The sequence below is a fragment of the Helianthus annuus genome, chromosome 4 (assembly GCF_002127325.2).
Source record: "Helianthus annuus cultivar XRQ/B chromosome 4, HanXRQr2.0-SUNRISE, whole genome shotgun sequence".
NCBI classification, from domain to species: Eukaryota; Viridiplantae; Streptophyta; class Magnoliopsida; order Asterales; family Asteraceae; genus Helianthus; species Helianthus annuus.
Window position 1 is genome coordinate 142,730,106 of NC_035436.2, and position 19,837 is coordinate 142,749,942.

The 19,837-nt window shown below is 34.1% G+C and overlaps 1 protein-coding gene across 3 annotated transcripts; it reads left to right on the plus strand.

Moving 5' to 3' along the window:
• Nucleotides 1-3,363: 3,363 nt before the first annotated feature.
• Nucleotides 3,364-18,972, plus strand: LOC110936761. 3 transcript variants are annotated; one of them, XM_035989020.1, is made up of 7 exons: nucleotides 3,371-3,835; nucleotides 7,353-7,433; nucleotides 17,659-17,777; nucleotides 17,921-17,947; nucleotides 18,122-18,241; nucleotides 18,333-18,429; nucleotides 18,558-18,972. In XM_035989020.1, the coding sequence occupies exons 4-7, from the start codon at nucleotides 17,923-17,925 to the stop codon at nucleotides 18,781-18,783; spliced, it is 468 nt and encodes a 155-aa protein (XP_035844913.1). In that variant the 5' UTR covers nucleotides 3,371-3,835; nucleotides 7,353-7,433; nucleotides 17,659-17,777; nucleotides 17,921-17,922; the 3' UTR covers nucleotides 18,784-18,972. The 3 variants fall into 3 exon arrangements, with proteins under 3 accessions (XP_035844914.1, XP_035844913.1, XP_035844912.1); XM_035989019.1 differs by having other exon boundaries at nucleotides 3,372-3,835; nucleotides 17,872-17,947; XM_035989021.1 differs by lacking the exon at nucleotides 18,122-18,241 and having other exon boundaries at nucleotides 3,364-3,835; nucleotides 17,872-17,947.
• The last annotated feature ends 865 nt before the right edge of the window (nucleotides 18,973-19,837 follow it).

Consider the following 19,837-nt stretch of genomic DNA (forward strand, 5'->3'; position numbering starts at 1 on the left):
ATCCGAACGCGAGACATGCGTAACGGGTAACCATAAGAGTCATGAACATGTTCCACGAGTTAATATGCCTTAAATATGTTGTGACATCAGTAGGATATCTTCTATTATGCCCATAACGAATTTAAAACCAATTTATGCCCCGTAAGGGTATTTTGGTCATTTAAAAGGTTATAAAAGAGTTTAAACATAATTCTGAGTTTTGGATCTGATATAATCAGTAAAAATACTTAATTTACTAAGTTATATCAGTAAGGTATAACTTATATGTGAAATCTATCCTTTATGACCAAACTATGCATCTTAAGGGCATTTTGGTAATTTCACATAAGCCTAAAAGGTCAAAATCAGAAATCTGAGTTTAAGACCTTTGCTTACTGTTAGAATGTAAATATTTACTAAAAATATCAGTAAGCATCAAATCTTATATTTATAAAATGGTTTTAATATATACTATGCGTTAAAAATGCTTAAAAAGGCGATTTGGAGCCATTTCCGAGTTTTTAAAGAAAAGCTGATATTTTTTATTATTCTAGAAGGCTCAAAATACTTTATTTATCATATTAGATCAGTAGAAAAAGGTTTGGGGTCAAAAAGATTTGTAAAACTCATTTCATAGCCCAAAAGGGCAAAACCGGCAATTACCAAATCAAGCTTATAATCCTAAGTTATGCTCAGCCTAAAAATAAATAAAAATCTTTAAAAATCCCAAAATATTATATTACATCAGTGGGTAATAAGTTTGATATTAAAAATTGGGTTTAGATAGGCTATATGCTAATTCTGCGGTTTATTTACTTAAAAGCTTCTTAATTACGCTAATGAGCATAACTCTTAATCTAGACCTCAAACTGATGTCAAATTCTAGGGACAAGTTTATTAATCAGTAGTGAAGGTTTCTATTCTTTCACTTTATCAAAAATCATGTTTTAAGTTCAAAAGGGCATAATAGTCAACATTTAAGCATTTAACGGAATCATGCATATGAATTGGATAACCAATGAACCAAGTTGTATAATCTCAGAGGGTTATACTTATAAGTAACTTGGTCTTAATAAAGCTCTAAGGCATTCCTAATTCATGCTCAAACGGGTCAGAACTGAAAGTCAAAGCATACGTCAAACTATGCGACTTTTGATTCCGAACCAAGCTTAAACTAAAATTTGTCGAGTTGAACATGTTTAGACATGTTCTTACATTAGTTACCAAGTTATATTAATGTCAAAACAGGTTGCATAGCTTCTACATTGCTAATTATGCATTTATTTGGAAATTAGCTTTCTGTTGACTTTTTATAATTAAGTTTGACTCGACAATTGACCTGATTAGAGTGGGAATCAGAGAGAGACCTTTTAGGGTTTAATGCCCACATAATTACCAACTCATAGGTACTTTTATAATGAAATTTGACTGGAGCAATTAAGATTAATGACGAAGTCAAACCTTAATTACGACGGTTTGACTAAACGCTAATAAACTAAGCAAAACTGAATCAAAGGAGGTTAAGCATACTTACAATAGTCCTAAGCACAACTAAGAATCACTAGGAAGGATGCTTGAGCTCCAGGAACCTCCAGGAAGTGTGTTGTGAACTTTACAAGTGAATGAGCAATTGAAGATCACAACTTCATTGCCTTATATAGGTTTCTTGGATCAATTGATCATGCCAAACAAGTCTAGGGATGTTATGGGATCATTCCAAGTGTCCCTACACCCTTTAAAACCATCAAACAAGCTCCAGGTATGAAAAACCACGTTTCTAAGTCGGTTAAACCGGCTGTACAGACACCTGTGATGTTTTTCTGCATCTGGCATGCTGAGGTGGCCCGCGTAAGGATCCATAAGGATCTTACGCGCCCCGCGTAAGGATCCATAAGGATCTTACGCGCCCCGCGTGGCCACTCTGATCCGGTTACAAAGTTTCAAATATTGCATATTTGGTGCCTGGTCCTTCCAAACTTGATTTTAAGCTCATTTCTTGCACTATAAACCCCCAAACTTAACTTTTAAGGACCCCAAGTCATAAACCAACTTTGTTTAGTCCCCAGTTATTTATACCTTCACCGAAAAGTCTTAAATTTCAATATTGATGCTTTTAACCCCTCGTATACGAATATTGTCATAACTTCCTCATACTTTATTGAAACCTCGTGAAATTTTTATCACACATTCTTGTGAGTATAATTTATCATTACAAAGCTTCGGGTCTGCTAAAAGATCACTCAGAGGTATACTTTAAACATGTTAACACATTTAGCCCCTGTAGTTTGTAATTCCTCACTTTCTTTCACGATTAGCTTCGTATGATCCATAATTTATTCGTTTAAGGGTATTTACATCATGTAGGGTTATTGAAAGACATATTTATTCATCCTTGACATTTTGAATCCTTTTACACACATAGATTCCCCGTTTGTCAACTTTAGTCCCTCTAATTCATTCCTTTACACGTTTTAAGTCCATGACACGTGTCGATATGATATTGGACATGAATTTTCGAGGTGTTACATGCCCCCACCCTTTTATGGTTTGGCTTGTATTTTAACAAGAAAAATAAGGTAAAAAGAGAACAAGTCAGATCGGTCAAGCGGGTTGAAAGCGTTCAGAGTGTATTATCAGTGCATATGACCTCATATGTGGCTGTAACTTCTTGCTGTAGTTGATAATAAAGCTTACCAATATACGACATGTTGTGCAACGCTGGCCAGCTGTACCAACAGCAGCAAACAAGACAGAATGAACATCGAGTTTATATCGGTCAAGCGGGTTTATATGTGTTCAGAGTGTAGATCGGTCAAGCGGGTTTATATGCTTCCAGTAGTTGATAATAAAGCTTACCAGACTACGACATGTTGTGCAGTGTTGGCCAGCTGTACCAACAGTAGCAAACAAGACAGAACGAACGAGTTAGGGGCTCAGATGATAAAAAAATATTTTTGAGCTAAAAGGGTAAAAGTGATATAATCACAGGGGCCAAAATCATAATTTATTCTATTATAATAATTTATTTTTTCAAACTTTTGTATATAACATAATATGTACATATATATACATATATACTATATATAATATATATATATATATTGAAAGGGCAACTTAGGTCATTTGCCACTTCCCTTAAAATTCATTTAATACATAATGTACACTCATTATTCACATTAATAGATAAAGCTTTTGGTCCAACTGATGTTGTAGCCCAGTGGTTGCAATGGAGGTGGGAAGGTTTACCACCTTGTGGGTTCCTGCTCGGAAGTGCTCAGGTTCGAATCCCACTTCTTTCGAGCTTTGGTCATCTATAGCCCTGACCGAGATGCTGCTCAAAAAAAAAAACCCTCAGCCAGAAAACACACCACACAGATACTAATCCCAAATATCTCATCCACCGTCCACTCAAAGCACAATCAGATGGCTATCATTCTCCATTCACACAAGTTTCTAATTTTCAAAAGCTCGCAGAAACCTTACTCTCAATTCTCTCTCTCATTGTTCTTCGTCTCTACACAATGAAGTTTTGGAGGCCAAAATCTATTTCATTGCATCCAAATTTTGAAACCCGCTCCTCATCCTAAACTTTCATTATCCTGCCTTATTTACATTTGCAAGGAGAGAACCAGAGTAAAAAAGTGAGTTAGAGATAGGACCTGATCGGGGGCTAGGGTTTCGAGGTTATTTTCTTAAGCCACGACAAGGTAATATTAGGGATGCGTGTGAAGGCTGACACATGGGCGGCTATAAGGTTTGGACCACCCGGTAGGTTCAGTTCAGTTCCCAAATGGTGCATTTGCAAGCAAGTTACCACGAAGCCGCTTCATCGTAAAGTTCCCAAATTATGGCACAGGTCAAATCCTATTTCAAACCGTAATTTCAGTAATTTTTTCTCAGTTATTATTCAATCCATAACGGCGTAAATTTTTTTTCAATTTATTGAAATGTATGCACTCGGTACGATTAAGGTGATATGTGTTCGGTACGGATTGATTTCGTTAATGTCTTCATGATCTGTAAATTTTTTAATTTAGGGTTTCAGTGTTGTGGATAACTTAAATGAAATATGAATTTATGTTTTCGCCCAATATATTAGTTAGTGATTTGTTATTTTCTTATTTTTTTTACTAACACGGCTAATCTTATTTGTTTTAGTTTTTGATGAAATTTGTGTAAAGATGATGATTTCCGGATGATTGGAACTAGGTATGAGCAAATCGTTCCCGGTACCGGTACTGAAATTACTGAACCGAGTACTTTTTCGGTACCGGTATCCACTTTTGGGGATTTTCGGTACTGGTACCGGTACCGGTTCGGTAACGAATGGTACCGAGCTCATCCCTAATTGGAACTTTCAGTTGATGAATTCTTGAGGGAATGTTGAGCAAATCGTTCCCGGTACCCGTACCAAAATTACTGAACCGGGTACTTTTTCGGTACCGGTACCCACTTTTGGGGATTTTCGGTACTGTTACCGGTACCGGTTTGGTACCGAACGGTACCGAGCTCATCCCTAATTGGAACTTTCAATTGATGAATTCTTGAGGGAATGTGAGACTTATATTTTAGTTGTTTGTGTTTTAACTTGAAAAAAATTCATGCTCTAGACTTTCTTTGTATGAGCCAAGTGCAATTCATAATCTTGCTGATTATGTTGTTAAAATTTCTTGAGTATAACTAATATGAGTTATATGAATTTGGTTGTGTATCTGTGATTCCTGTTCTGTAATTGCAGGGTGAAACTTGATGATTAATCTAAGCTTTTAATATTCTGTTGTTATTTCATGCTTGGTGAATCAATACATGATGGTTGAAGTGTAAGTGTAAGGGCGATTGTTAGCGATTAAGGAGTCAATTTATGTAACATTCCCAAAATTTTTATTTATATAAATTATATAAAAACTTATGTTATTAAAAGGATGCATCATGGGTAAGTTGACCAATGGAAATATGAGGTATTTTGGGCAAGCGTAGGAACCATTTAATAATTAACTTATAAAAATACATTATATATGAAGCTACCCTGTTTTTAATAAAACTTGGTTCAAAATGTAGATAAAATTATTCTCGTTCTAATGACATATTCATTGTTTTATAAAACGTCATATTTTATAAGTTATACTTGTCAAATGAGTGAAGTAGTTAAACTAATTATAATATATAAATTAATAATAATAATAATAACCATAATCTTCATCCACGTATGGAATAATATATATATATATATATATATATATTAATACAATAATTAATATCTCACAATTGAAATGCATAAGACTTTAAAATTTTAAAAGTTCTATACGTGGACAAAAGAATTAATTAGGGGAGAATACGTGGCTTTATTAAAAGACAACAGATCAACAATTGCGTGAACTTTAAGCTTACTAAATGGTATATATAGATGCATGGGACACTTAGTAAGGGCTCACAATTTTCCTCATATCTCTGGCTATTTATATGCTCATATGCATATCTTTATTTTTAGTAATAAACCTATAATAATGCCCTGCCCCATTTTAAGTATTGTAGCCCCTGATCACTGATACCCTGTCCGACTGACGTAGGACCCCGTAGCGTATGTTAAGGCTCTGCCTAAATTCGTTGGGGTTCTGTCTCATGACGTAGGGATAAAGTTAAATTGGGTCACTATACTTAATGTGAGTGCACTAGATATTTTATTAAATAATCCAGGAGTTGTACCCAAAATATAACAACCCTCCTAAAACACCCCTGACACCCCTACACTTTCTGAAATACATCCCATACGTGAAAATCGAGCCCGAATTATAATATAGTATTAAAAATAAATGGAAAACAAGAAAAAGTAAGTTGAGGCGGGCCGCGTAGACCCACCCCAATTCTTACGCGGGCGGTATGAGGGTTGAAACCTGATCTCATTCATTTCTTTAGTTCAGGCGGGCCGCGTAAGGCCACATCGTTAGTTTACACGTGCCGCGAGTGTCCCAATTGGTGGCGCAGCCCGGTGATGACACGTGTCATCATCGTGGCGAGGCTAGATCATGACCAGGACAAGCTACGCGTTGACCCAGTATTGACGCGGGCCGCGTAAGCCTTGCCTGTTCTTTACGCGGGCCGCGAGAGAACCAGAAACCAGTCCTATATAAAGGAGGCATCGGGCCTTCAGTCTACTCGTTCATTTTCTTTCTCCTCAACGAATCTCTGAGTAATAGGCATTATACACGGGTATAATACTCCCTAATTAGCGAAGCTCTGCCTCGTTGTAAGTATCATAACCCCTGGATACCTATTAGATACTCTGCCCGATTGATCTAGGGTTCCGTAACAGCTGTCGTGGTTGTGCCCGATGTAGTCGTTGGAATGCCGTCTCGGGGAGGGTATTACTAATGTTAAATGGGTTATTATACTAACGCATGTGCATTGTTTATTTAATTAGAATATAACCAGGGAATCACAAAGGAAAGCCCTATAATACCAATGTGAGTAATCCTCTTTTTGTTAACTGTTTTACAAAACCTTAAATTTCTTTCCATGCGAATAACAGTTATTGAGTATTTGTAAGAATACAATTACAGTCGGTAAATTTGGGGTTTTGTATACAAAATTTGTTACCACCTGGTAAAGGAGTAACATGACCATAAGTGGAAACGACATTACCGTGTGGTGGTAATTGATATAACTTGGAAACAAATGTAATTGCGGATGCGCCCTCAATACTGTTCACTGTGAAATATTTTTATTTAAACTTGATTAAACTGGGATTCACTCACCAGTATTTCCGGCTGATAAAATGTTTTTAAACACGTGTTTCAGGTAACTTAGTGTGAAGCCAATAAAAGCCAGCTGGAGAGCACTAAAGACTTGAAAAAGTGGCTATAAAGTTACCTAAAATAAAATAGATGTTTTTATTAAATAAAATATGATTTATTCCTATGAAAGTGTGTATACTGAAAACTTGGGTTTTACCCATGTGTTTAATATTATGAAAATATGGTGGTTTTACTCTGATAAAATATTTCCTAACTACGGTACTGATAAAAATTCCGCTGCCAAACTAGATAAACACCGATACCACCGAAACTGGCTCACGATCGCCCGCTCTCGGGATAGGGGTCGGGGGTTGTGACAATTTATGTGACTTTTTTTCTTGTTTTACCAAAGGCTACTGATTTAGGAGTCACTTTGTGTGACTTTTTTTTGCTTTACCAATGGCTGATGACAACCATAATCAGCTTGCTTCTGGTTTAGCTTTGATATTAGATGGTGAATATAGGATAGAGAGTGGCCAAAACGACCGTCGTATCTTCTATTGTAAGATTTGGTGAGCATTTAATTCTAAAAGAAGCAAACTAGCCTTTAATTCTAAATCAATTTAGTTTTGGGATGATCAGGAACCAAAGATGGTTAGACAATGGTTGTACGAGAAGGTGACAAAGTGTGTGCTTTCAGATGTCTATTGGTGGATACAATAGGTGAGGACTACCAGTTTACATTAAATTTATTGAATTTTAAAAGGAACAATATATATTCAATATCTCTTTTCATTGCCTACTTAGCTTTTTTTTTTTTTTTTTTTTTTTTTTTTTTTTTTTTTTTTTTTTTTTACAAAATAAGCTTAACTTGGTTTGGTTTAGTTTTTTAAGCTTATGCTTATTAGCTTATATAAGCTAATTTGAAGAAGCTTATTTGAAGATGCTTCTTTAGCTTATTTGAAGAATGATAGAAAATAAGCTATAAGCTAATCCAAACACTTAAAAAGAGCTTATCAAATAATAGAAAACTAGATTATTAGACCCGTGTACTACACGGGTTTAAAGATATAAATTTATAAATTATTTAAATTCATATTCTCTACAAAAATTTACATAAGTGAAATTTTTACCATAGATGACGCAACAGTTGGTCATGTGTAAAAACCGATTCTTTTAGAAACAAACCAACTTTACATAAAAACTGTCCTATACTTTTATTTATCGTCATGGCAAAACATAGGGTGGGAGGAAACTGTCTTCTTTTCAATTTAAACAGAATCCTTCTATTTGGCGGTATTAAAAGATATCTAGGGATAAACGTTTAAGTGCCAATATTACTTCCGGATAATATGAGTCGTTTGGAAAGCCTAAAAATATAACTTCATTTAGGACATCCGGTGAGTATAAACTTGAATCAAAATTATTATGAAGATATTTTATCCTTAAACCCCTTTATTACACGGGTCTAATAACATTAAAAGCGTTTTCAAAGCATGGAAGTAAACCGATTTTGAAATATCGGATTAACCTATTCTTTACCATTTTTATTCTTATAATATAAAATTGTAATTTATTTAATAGATGTTTAACATATAGTAAAAAATCCTTTTAAAGAATAAGAAGATGTTGTTACATTGACATTATTTGAAATTGTTTATTATAAGTAGAGTTGTTACTAATAACTAACTATATATTTTAGATAAGTTAAAAGTAAATAATCATTATCTAAGTAAACAATAAAATATGTAACGCCCTGCCCTTTCGTACTTTCCTTAATTAGAAAACGTGTCTTGTATTTCTATTTTTGGAAGTCTTGTGTTCCTTGTAATCGTATCTCGTTGTATCGTTGTAAATCCGAGACCTTGATCGTAATAAAATTTATTATTTCATACAAGCTATACTTTACATATTCGTGCATGCTTATACGTATCGCAACATTTGGGTTATACGTTACCAATCTTGAATGCATACGTGCAACCGATACTCGACATACGGTTGCTCATAGCTTACGGGCTTGTTAACTGTTAAATACGTGGTTAAATTATGTTAACAAAATAATAATAATAATAATAATAATAATAATAATAATAATAAAAGTATAATATAATGATAACAAACTTAAACATCAACGAAAGTTGATGTTCTTTCAAATGTTACTTTATAAATATGCATATTAATATGTTTAGAAAAAAAAAAATAAAAGAAGTAGAAGATGGCACAGCATTGGCGACCACATCAGTAGTAGTTTTCTTTTGCTTTAATTTATAGTCTTTCACCAGCCACAAAAATAAGTGATACATTAATCTTATGTAACTTAATAGACATCTTACTTAATCTAGATGTAACACACACACAAAAAAAAGATGTTTGTGGCTGTTGTTGACAGCCTCACGGCCGCACCCATGTGGAGGGTGTTTGGTTGTTTTTTTTAATGCCAAACCCCCAACTACTTGTATTAATTACCCAACTAATCCAACCCTAATCCTACCCTATAAATACCAAGCCATCTCCAAGCCATTTTCACTTTTCTAAACACTCTCAACTCTCTCTAATCACTCCCAAATCACTCTAAATTCGCAGCAACATCAGAATTTTGGGCAGATTCAGCAAGCTTCACTAAAACTAGCATAACTTCTTCGTTTCTTGTCCGTTTTAGCTCATTCTTTTTCCTATGTGCTTGGATTTTCCTTAGCTTCGATTTCATGGATTATTCACAGCAAATAAGTCCCTGGAACTCCGGCAAAAAGGCTCCAAAGTTCACTGTTTTCATTAATCTTTACCAATACTTGTTTAAACTTGAGTCTAACTCACTCAAACCCACGTCCTTATGCTTATAACCTCTTCCATGGTTAGTTAAGCTTAAAAACGGGGTTGAGACAAACAAAATCAGAGGTTAACCCTCAAATGCTTTATGTTTTGTTTAGGGTTTTTGACCCACAAGTGGTGTTCAAGCTTCAAGCTTGATAAAGGTGTGATTGTGGACTAACTTGGGTTGTCCAACATAAAATCCCCACATCTCTTGATGATTTCTCATAGTGTAGATGTTTCTTATTCTTGTATTGATCTTAGTTCATGACCCTCCTTGTATGTTTTTACATCAAGTGTAGTGGTGAACCATAAGAGGTACCTAAATGGAAGCTTGTTTTTCCTACCTCCTACATGAATTCTATGAGACAATAGAGGTACCTAAATGAAGATTTATCTTCTACCTCATGCTTGATTATTGGACTAAATAATACATATGATATTTATACATATATATACTATTCGAACCCTTGATGATGGACTTGTGTTCATTCGTCAAGATATTAGAATAACATCATCTAAGACGTAAGACTTGTTACGATTCTAATGAGTATATTACACATGAAAACATTAACCCTTGAGGTTTCATAGTGTCAAGAACAAGTACTTGGTGTTAAAGGATGATTGCTTTCGAATACATATATTCTTGTGTTTTAACTTCCTAAATCCCTACACGAACATATTCAACCTTCTAACCTCATCAACTTCGTCACATTCGATAATCGGAAAGCATATGCAAATTTGTGAGTATACTCGCAACCCCGTTTTTATGTTTACCACTTTTTGGGGTGTAACATGTTTTACTATTAAACTACACTTAAACTTATTCTTTATGCAATGCACAAAACAATCCTTATACATGAATACTATGTTATGATACTTGATACTTACGTGGACCATACTTATGTGATATGTTTTAGTCATTAGCTCTCACGAGCTTCCCTTCGACATGTATAGCGCTATAGGAGTAACGCACCGCCCCCCTTAAACTTGGGTCATGTTGAATTAATTAAACTTTCTTGCGTAAACTGAGGTTGGCTAGAAATATTGCATGCCACGTTAGGTTGATCTCGTATAGACTATGTTGCCATGTGGATTCGTTTTAAACTTTTATACTCATACTTATACTTATGCTTAAACTTGTATACTCGCCTTTGCTTTTGCATTGAACTTTATTTTAAACATGCTACAGGTTGAGGATGATGATGCTATGAAATGAAGTAGCGTTGATGCCTAGATACACATATAGACGTTTAGGTTTAATCGTTGTATCAATTTTGATTATGTTGTATAGTTTTTCCTTTGAACTTGACGTTATTTGATTTCTTTGTAATGTTGACAAATGAATTATGAAATGAAATTGGTTTATTAAATATTGTCACTAATAGTGTTATGAAGTCTCTAGCAATCTTCACACTTCGTCTCATCCCGATGTTTCCGCCATTGGTTGGGGTGTGACAGATTGGTATCAGAGCCATAACTATAGGGAATTAGGTAGAATTGCTATGATTTTTACCTAGTCTATAGTTCTAGAGCCTTATTCTTATGTTTTGCTTGAACCACTTGCATGATACATTATTTACTCCTTATTTATTTGCTTTTGGCCTTTTTAACATATATGTCACTTTTGTGTTAATACTTGTTTTGTTTGTTAATACTTGTGGTATCATTCCATCCTTCATGTGCTACCCTTGAAATATCTTTTACGTATTATTTCTTGAGATACTTATTATGCTTATACTTGTTATTATTATTTTGAAGATGCGTCTTTTACTCGTGTATACTAAAATCATACTACTCGTAATACACAAACGAGACGACTTCACCAAAATAGGCGTGAAACCCACAATTTGGTGAATGACTCTCAATCCTTCTACTTTTCTTTTCTTACACGAAATTCACCATCAAGTTAGGAGTGAAATCCTCACCTTGATGGAGGAATTCAAATTTCTAATTCTAGTGGACTCTCGTCAAAGTGTTGAAATTAAATTTTGACCCGACGAGTACCAACCACACTTAGGATACTAAATCGCCAAGTTAGGGGTGAAACCCGCACCTTGTCGACTGGTTCCACTCCTTGATTTTCATTAATCCCGCAAAGTCTCGAAATTTCAATTGATTTGGGGATATGTAGTAACCGGAAGGGTGAATACCGTTAACCGACTTGTCGACGAGAGTATTTCACCTATTAGGCCAAAGCATGCTCCTCAAACTCGAAAGACTTTTCGACCACTTTGGTTAGTCAAAGTTCCGCATTGGAACCATCCAAATTTTAATCAAACATGTGTTTCTATTATTTATCTTATACGATGCCATTTTTTTTTAAATTTAAATTTACTCCCGATATTCTTTTTTCACACACACAACATATTGAATCTTTTCCATACATTTATACATATGCATGATTTCATGTAATTTAAATTCATATTCCTTGTAACGACAAGTGGAGACATATCATCGAGTTAGGAGTGATTTCCTTACCTTGACGATTAACTCTACTCCCTTTTTCTTAAAACGACCTCACCAACGAGTTAGGGGTGATTCCCTTACCTAGGTGATCGTTGCCAAAACGTATCTTCAAAATATCTTATTATGTAAACTCGATCGTATTTTATACGTAAATTCGTTATCATTTTTTCAAAATATCTACTTATACCGATTTCAAAATACATTGTTTTATCAAGCGTACTTTCTATACTACAATCTATTTTCACTCAACTCATATACACGAGATTCTTAATCATGTCTTAAAATGTTTTATTACCTGAATTTCAAAACCTTACGGAATGCTACCTATCAATTTAATCGGTCAAATGAACCCCTGGCCCATGAACTTCATATTCAACTTAATCACTAAAACACGCACATGTTATATCATCATGCTAGAGACTTCCATTCTTAATCGAAATCAAACCAACCTTTCTCAAATTACTTATAAGATCTTATAGATGTTATATGATCGTTTACCAAATACTCTTTTCAACATCAACAAATCATTTGTTAAAACTTTTAAAGTCCTTTTGCTAAATTTCTTTTCTAAGGATCCTCGTTTTCACAAGAACCTCCTAAATTCATAATTTCTCGTTTGATGAAACGAACTTACTTTTTATCGAAAACCTTTTTTCTACACTAATTTACAAAACACGTGGGCAAGAAGACTTCATGGAGACCGACCATCTTCGGATTACGTAAACTCCTTTAAAACAAAAATAACATTCCCATTCATTACAAAATACATTATGCTTAGCCATTGAGTACTTTATATCCTCTTACATATGCAAACTATATCCTACCTTCCAAATCAAACTCGATCTATTTTGATTCAAAAAAAAAAAACAACGTTTCGTTTAAACCACTATACATGCATATCATCATACACGTTTTAGTCGTTTCATTGCGACAATTTCATTTTTATCATTCGTATTTACATGCTCAATCTTTTGAGCACTTTTACATGCTTAAATTTGTATGTTTCAATTAATACTATATACGCAATCCTTAGTATTCCCACTAGCACTCATATTCATAACAATACATTTTATGCTTATACTTATAATCGTATTCATACTTATACTCATACGTTTCATGCCTTTACTTATATTCATATGTTTCATGCTTATATGTATACTCATACGTTTATGTCTATACATACATTCACATGCGTATTCATACTTACACTTATACTCATGCTTATACTTTCATTCATATTCATGATTCATACATTCGTACCCGTACGCGAGCGGAATCCGAGAAATTCGCTTACGTGGGTCCTATATATACTTAAGCATGGACTTGCCTATATATATATATATATATATTACATTCTTATACGTACCCAATCTTATTTTCAAATTTATGTATACCCTGATTCATACACACCTAGTACAAGCTGTGCGGATCATGCGACAATCAATATAATCGCGGGTGCACATGGGATTATAGTGATAGGCGTATGAGAACCACGGAGTGTACTACTGTGTATGGTAAGACACGGACCGTAACATGCCACCGAATACGAAACATGGTGGATACGCCACTGGTACTTCCTATATATAAGTGTTTTCACCATGTTACCAAATTTCGTAAAACGTGCCATGAAAAATTCAGTGTTTTGCAGACCTTTTGGACCTAATACAAAATTCAAACAACTCACAAATGCATTATATCCGATTATCCACGACGAGACTTCATTCTTAACACGCTACTTTCTTCTATCCAGCACTTATGCTATTCTTATGCTTGCATTCTTTAAGAGTCAATCGTTCATTTCTATACTCGTATTATTCTCCATTATCCTTTTCTTTCATACAAACCTCGTTCACAATCAAGCCTATTTAAACATTCGAATCCTAACTTATCTCATTAACTTTAAAATTGTCGTTCTATTCTTTATTTTTGTGTAAACGTATTTAGTAGGCCGTTAATACTTTATTTAAAATACCAAACTTTCTCGTTCCACTCGAAAAGCAATTTTATGAATATGTGGTTTTATACTACCCTTAAAACTTCCTATATAACCTACCTCACTCTTATCGATTGCAAACAGTTTTATTAAGACCTCCTTCGTAAATACAATACATTTGTAAAGCAACTCCAAATTTAGCTATTCAAAATCGTTTTACCTATGCACGTTTCACCCATGCTTATGCCTCTAAACCATTCTAGCCAAACAAATCATTTTACAAACCTATTATGACTATTCTCCCAAGATTTCGTACTTTTCAAAACGTTTCAAAATTTCCAAGTCTAAAATTTTTACCAAAACTCTTCAAGTCTACCTCTTGAATAAATTTCGGAACGAAATTTCCTAAAGGAGGGGAGACTATAACGCCCTGCCCTTTCGTACTTTCCTTAATTAGAAAACATGTCTTGTATTTCTATTTTTGGAAGTCTTGTGTTCCTTGTAATCGTATTTCGTTGTATCATTGTAAATCCAAGACCTTGATCGTAATAAAATTTATTATTTCATACAAGTTATACTTTACATATTCGTGCATGCATATACGTGTCGCAACATTTGAGTTATACGTTACCAATCTTGAATGCATACGTGCAACCGATACTCGACATACGGTTGCTCATAGCTTACGGGCTTGTTAACTATTAAATACGTGGTTAAATTATGTTAACAAAATAATAATAATAATAATAATAATAATAATAATAATAATAATAATAATAATAATAATAATAATAATAATAATAATAATAATAATAATAATAATAATAATAAAAGTATAATATAATGATAACAAACTTAAACATCAACGAAAGTTGATGTTCTTTCAAATGTTACTTTATAAATATGCATATTAATATGTTTAGAAAAAAAAATAAAAGAAGTAGAAGATGGCACAGCATTGGCGACCACATCAGTAGTAGTTTTCTTTTGCTTTAATTTATAGTCTTTCACCAGCCACAAAAATAAGTGATACATTAATCTTATGTAACTTAATAGACATCTTACTTAATCTAGATGTAACACACACACAAAAAAAAGATGTTTGTGGCTGTTGTTGACAGCCTCACGGCCGCACCCAGGTGGAGGGTGTTTGGTTATTTTTTTTAATGCCAAACCCCCAACTACTTGTATTAATTACCCAACTAATCCAACCCTAATCCTCCCCTATAAATACCAAGCCATCTCCAAGCCATTTTCACTTTTCTAAACACTCTCAACTCTCTCTAGTCACTCCTAAATCACTCCGAATTCGCAGCAACATCAGAATTTTGGGCAGATTCAGCAAGCTTCACTAAAACTAGCATAACTTCTTCGTTTCTTGTCCGTTTTAGCTCATTCTTTTTCCTATGTGCTTGGATTTTCCTTAGCTTCGATTCCATGGGTGATTCACAGCAAATAAGTCCATGGAACTCCGGCAAAAAGGCTCCAAAGTTCACTGTTTTCATTAATCTTTACCAATACTTGTTTAAACTTGAGTCTAACTCACTCAAACCCACGTCCTTATGCTTATAACCTCTTCCATGGTTAGTTAAGCTTAAAAACAGGGTTGAGACATACAAAATCAGAGGTTAACCCTCAAATGCTTTATGTTTTGTTTAGGGTTTTTGACCCACAAGTGGTGTTCAAGCTTCAAGCTTGATAAAGGTGTGATTGTGGACTAACTTGGGTTGTCCAACATAAAATCCCCACATCTCTTGATGATTTCTCATAGTGTAGATGTTTCTTATTCTTGTATTGATCTTAGTTCATGACCCTCCTTGTATGTTTTTACATCAAGTGTAGTGGTGAACCATAAGAGGTACCTAAATGGAAGCTTGTTTTTCCTACCTCCTACATCAATTCTATGACACAATAGAGGTACCTAAATGAAGATTAATATTCTACCTCATGCTTGATTATTGGACTAAATAATACATATGATACTTATACATATATATACTATTCGAACCCTTGATGATGGACTTGTGTTCATTCGTCAAGATATTAGAATAACATCATCTAAGACATAAGACTTGTTACGATTCTAATGAGTATATTACTCATGAAAACATTAACCCTTGAGGTTTCATAGTGTCAAGAACAAGTACTTGGTGTTAAAGGATGATTACTTTCGAATACATATATTCTTGTGTTTTAACTTCCTAAATCCCTACACGAACATATTCAACCTTCTAACCTCATCAACTTCGTCACATTCGATAATCAGAAAGCATATGCAAATTTGTGAGTATACTCGCAACCCTGTTTTTGTTTACCACTTTTTGGGGTGTAACATGTTTTACTATTAAACTACACTTAAACTTATTCTTTATGCAATGCACAAAACAATCCTTATACATGAATACTATGTTATGATACTTGATACTTACGTGGACCATACTTATGTGATATGTTTTAGTCATTAGCTCTCACGAGCTTCCCTTCGACATGTATAGCGCTATAGGAGTAACGCACCGCCCCCCTTAAACTTGGGTCATGTTGAATTAATTAAACTTTCTTGCGTAACTGAGGTTGTCTAGAAATATTGCATGCCACGTTAGGTTGATCTCGTATAGACTATGTTGCCATGTGGATTCGTTTTAAACTTTTATACTCATACTTATACTTATGGTTAAACTTGTATACTCGCCTTTGCTTTTGCGTTGAACTTTATTTTAAACATGTTACAGGTTGAGGATGATGATGTTATGAAATGAAGTAGCGTTGATGCCTAGATACACATATAGACGTTTAGGTTTAATCGTTGTATCAATTTTGATTATGTAGTATAGTTTTTCCTTTGAACTTGACGTTATTTGATTTCTTTGTAATGTTGACAAATGAATTATGAAATGAAATTGGTTTATTAAATATTGTCACTAATAGTGTTATGAAGTCTCATGCAATCTTCACACTTCGTCTCATCCCGATGTTTCCGCCATTGGTTGGGGTGTGACAAAATATTTGTTAGTATTAAGATGTTAAGGATTTTTTATTGTTTTGTATTAATTAATTTATTAATTAATTAATTAATTAATAATATTATTAGTAAATTAAATAAGAGAATGCCATGTGGCATTAAGTAGGTTCTTGTTTTAGTATGAGAATGCCATGTGGCATTAATCATGCTTTTTTATTAGTATTAGATAAGCTATAAGCTACTTTAAGATATAAGCATAACCCAAAAAATAAAAGCTAGGCCAAGCACCCCCTAATTCAAGTATAGCCTTGATTGAACTGTTTTGCATGAAATTAACCACTCTTGGCAGAATGTTATACTAAAGGTTATGCGTTTGTGACATACAATGTATGTATACATTGGCAGAAGAATGTACTGAGATGAGGTTCTCGGCTCCAAGAATTCTTGCTTTCAAAGCAATATTTTAATTAGATTTTCTATAATTCAAATAAATATAAAATCTATTGACACAGGATTGGTATGTAATAGGAGGGAAACTCTCAGGCATGGTATTTTAAACATGATATACAACTTAAAGTAGCATAACGTTGAAAATATTAACAATGGTTACTTCATTTAGAAGGGATTATGGCTCTGTTGAAATGAAAATATGGTATGGTAAGGAAATTTGTTATCTAGGGTTTGTTTTAGTCTGCAGATATGGCAAGTAAAAACGGTTTTTCAAAATGTTGTTTTGTTCTTTAATTCGGCGTATGCATGTTTCTTATATGTATTCAAAGTCGGTTGTTTTGTGAGGATGTGAGGATGACGATCAGCTTCAAGCCTACTACTCCAGTTGAAGAAGTGAGGCTATATGTACAAAAGGCATCATAACCGACTCTTAAACAAGAGCTTGAACGTATGTGCTTTGATTATCGCTTTTTTATATAATAATTCTCTATTTGTTTGTCTTTTTTGTTGTTAAATAGATATTGAATACTTTGTTCGTCTAGGGTTGATGGTATGATTTGCAATGGCCGGCTCCTAAAATTTTGAGGCAAGATATGAGGTGCCCAGGATTTGAACAAGGTAAATATGTGACATAATTTAGTACGCGTTAAGTTTGGGTTTGAAAAACCGACTGGTTTGATTGAAGGGTATAATGTGGATTAGTTCGAAAAGTCCAAATAATATAACTTTCAATTTGGATTCGTTATCTCAGTAAGGATGTTGGAAATTACTCTGATATGCATCTTTGTCCAGGATATGTGCACGTTCAGGGTATCCAGCAGACCCTAACGACCCAGGGTATCAGCCTTTGGGAGCCTTTGGGAGCCTTTGGGAGCCTTTGGGAGCCTTTGGGAGCCTTTGGGCTGAAACATAGTAATATTTTGTATCTCATGAAGTCAACTTCAAAATTGCACGCACTAAAAGCTAAACAATTTAAAGAAACTTTATTTTTTTTAATTTGTAGTTGTGGTGGCTTACTTACCAAAGTCAAAAGCAAACAAAAAGAAGAGCCTATTGGGGAACTCCAAAGACACCAGTGAGGATGATTCAGTCTCTCTGAGGTTTGTTTAACTTTATGGTTATGGATGTTCTCTATATAATATATCTATGTATTTGGTTGAACCTTTGTTTGTTTGTCTTTAATTTTGCACCACACGGTTTATTAATATATTCTTTGTTTTAATATCAGATCAAGCATTTTATCGAAAGCTCAGTTGCGTCTAGCTAAGCTGGATCAGTTAAGGCAAGCAGCCAGAACAGGGGTTGAAGTGCGTGTTAAGAAGGAATGTGCGGAGCTAGGGACAAAAGTGGAATTGCACGTACGTCAAGCAGAGACAAACAGAATGAGAATCTTGAAGTGGAATTGCACCAACGGAAATCGCCCTGCTCGATTGGGCCATCAACCTGATGGCTGATGTCGTCCAATACGAGCATCTCAACATTGATGAGTGAAAGCGATTTAGTAGATTCTATAACTCATTAGTAACATATAAACACTTTTAGTTTTGTTTGTTTTAGTATTTAAATTTCTATAACTACCACTTTTATTTGGTTGTTTGTAAGATTGATGTTTATTAGTTTAACTAAGAATCTTAATTTGTTCACGAATGTTTCCATATTGCTTTGGTATTTGTTTGTAAATATTGAATATTTTTATCTATATATGTGTGGTTAATTTCTACAGTTTAAATTATATTTACCAACACATCAATGTTTTTTTCAACACAAATTAAGATCAATACCTACACATTTTGAACATTTACCTACACATAATATTACATTTACCTACAAATAAGATTACTTTTACCTACACATATATTCATGCCACGTCAACTGCCACGTCAACTGCCATGTCGGATTCCACGTCAGTTGCCACGTCAGATGTTTTCTAAACAAATTGTTGTACTTTTAACCACACATATAAATGGCTTTTAGCAACACATATATGTGTAGGTATGGCTTGCTATATGCCTACATATAACTTATGTGTGGGTAATGACTAATATCCACAGTCATGAGCCTACACATCATTACACTTATTTTATATGTAGGTAAAGACAATTGACAACACATTATATGCTTTTTCCTACATATACTTTGTGTTGGTAAAGAACCAAATTTCTTGTAGTGTAAGTTTTGAACATTTTATAATTATAACTACACATCATGAGAAGGTTAAATGGCTTAATACCAAGTTCAAAACAACTAGATATTTTAAAATATAAAAGAGATAATATGTAAATATTACTCACGATACGCGTTAGATTACATCATTGACGTCCAGAAGACGAAACGCAATGTCCAATGCATAGGGTGTAAATCATTCTCCACCAATAAGACACAATTTTACCAAGTTGCCAGATGAGGAGGATATGCCTCGTTTTGAGCCGTCGGCTACTGGACTAAAACCTTTATGATTTCGAGTTGCAATCTAAGTCGAAATCTCATGGTTTCGAGTTATTAATGAGA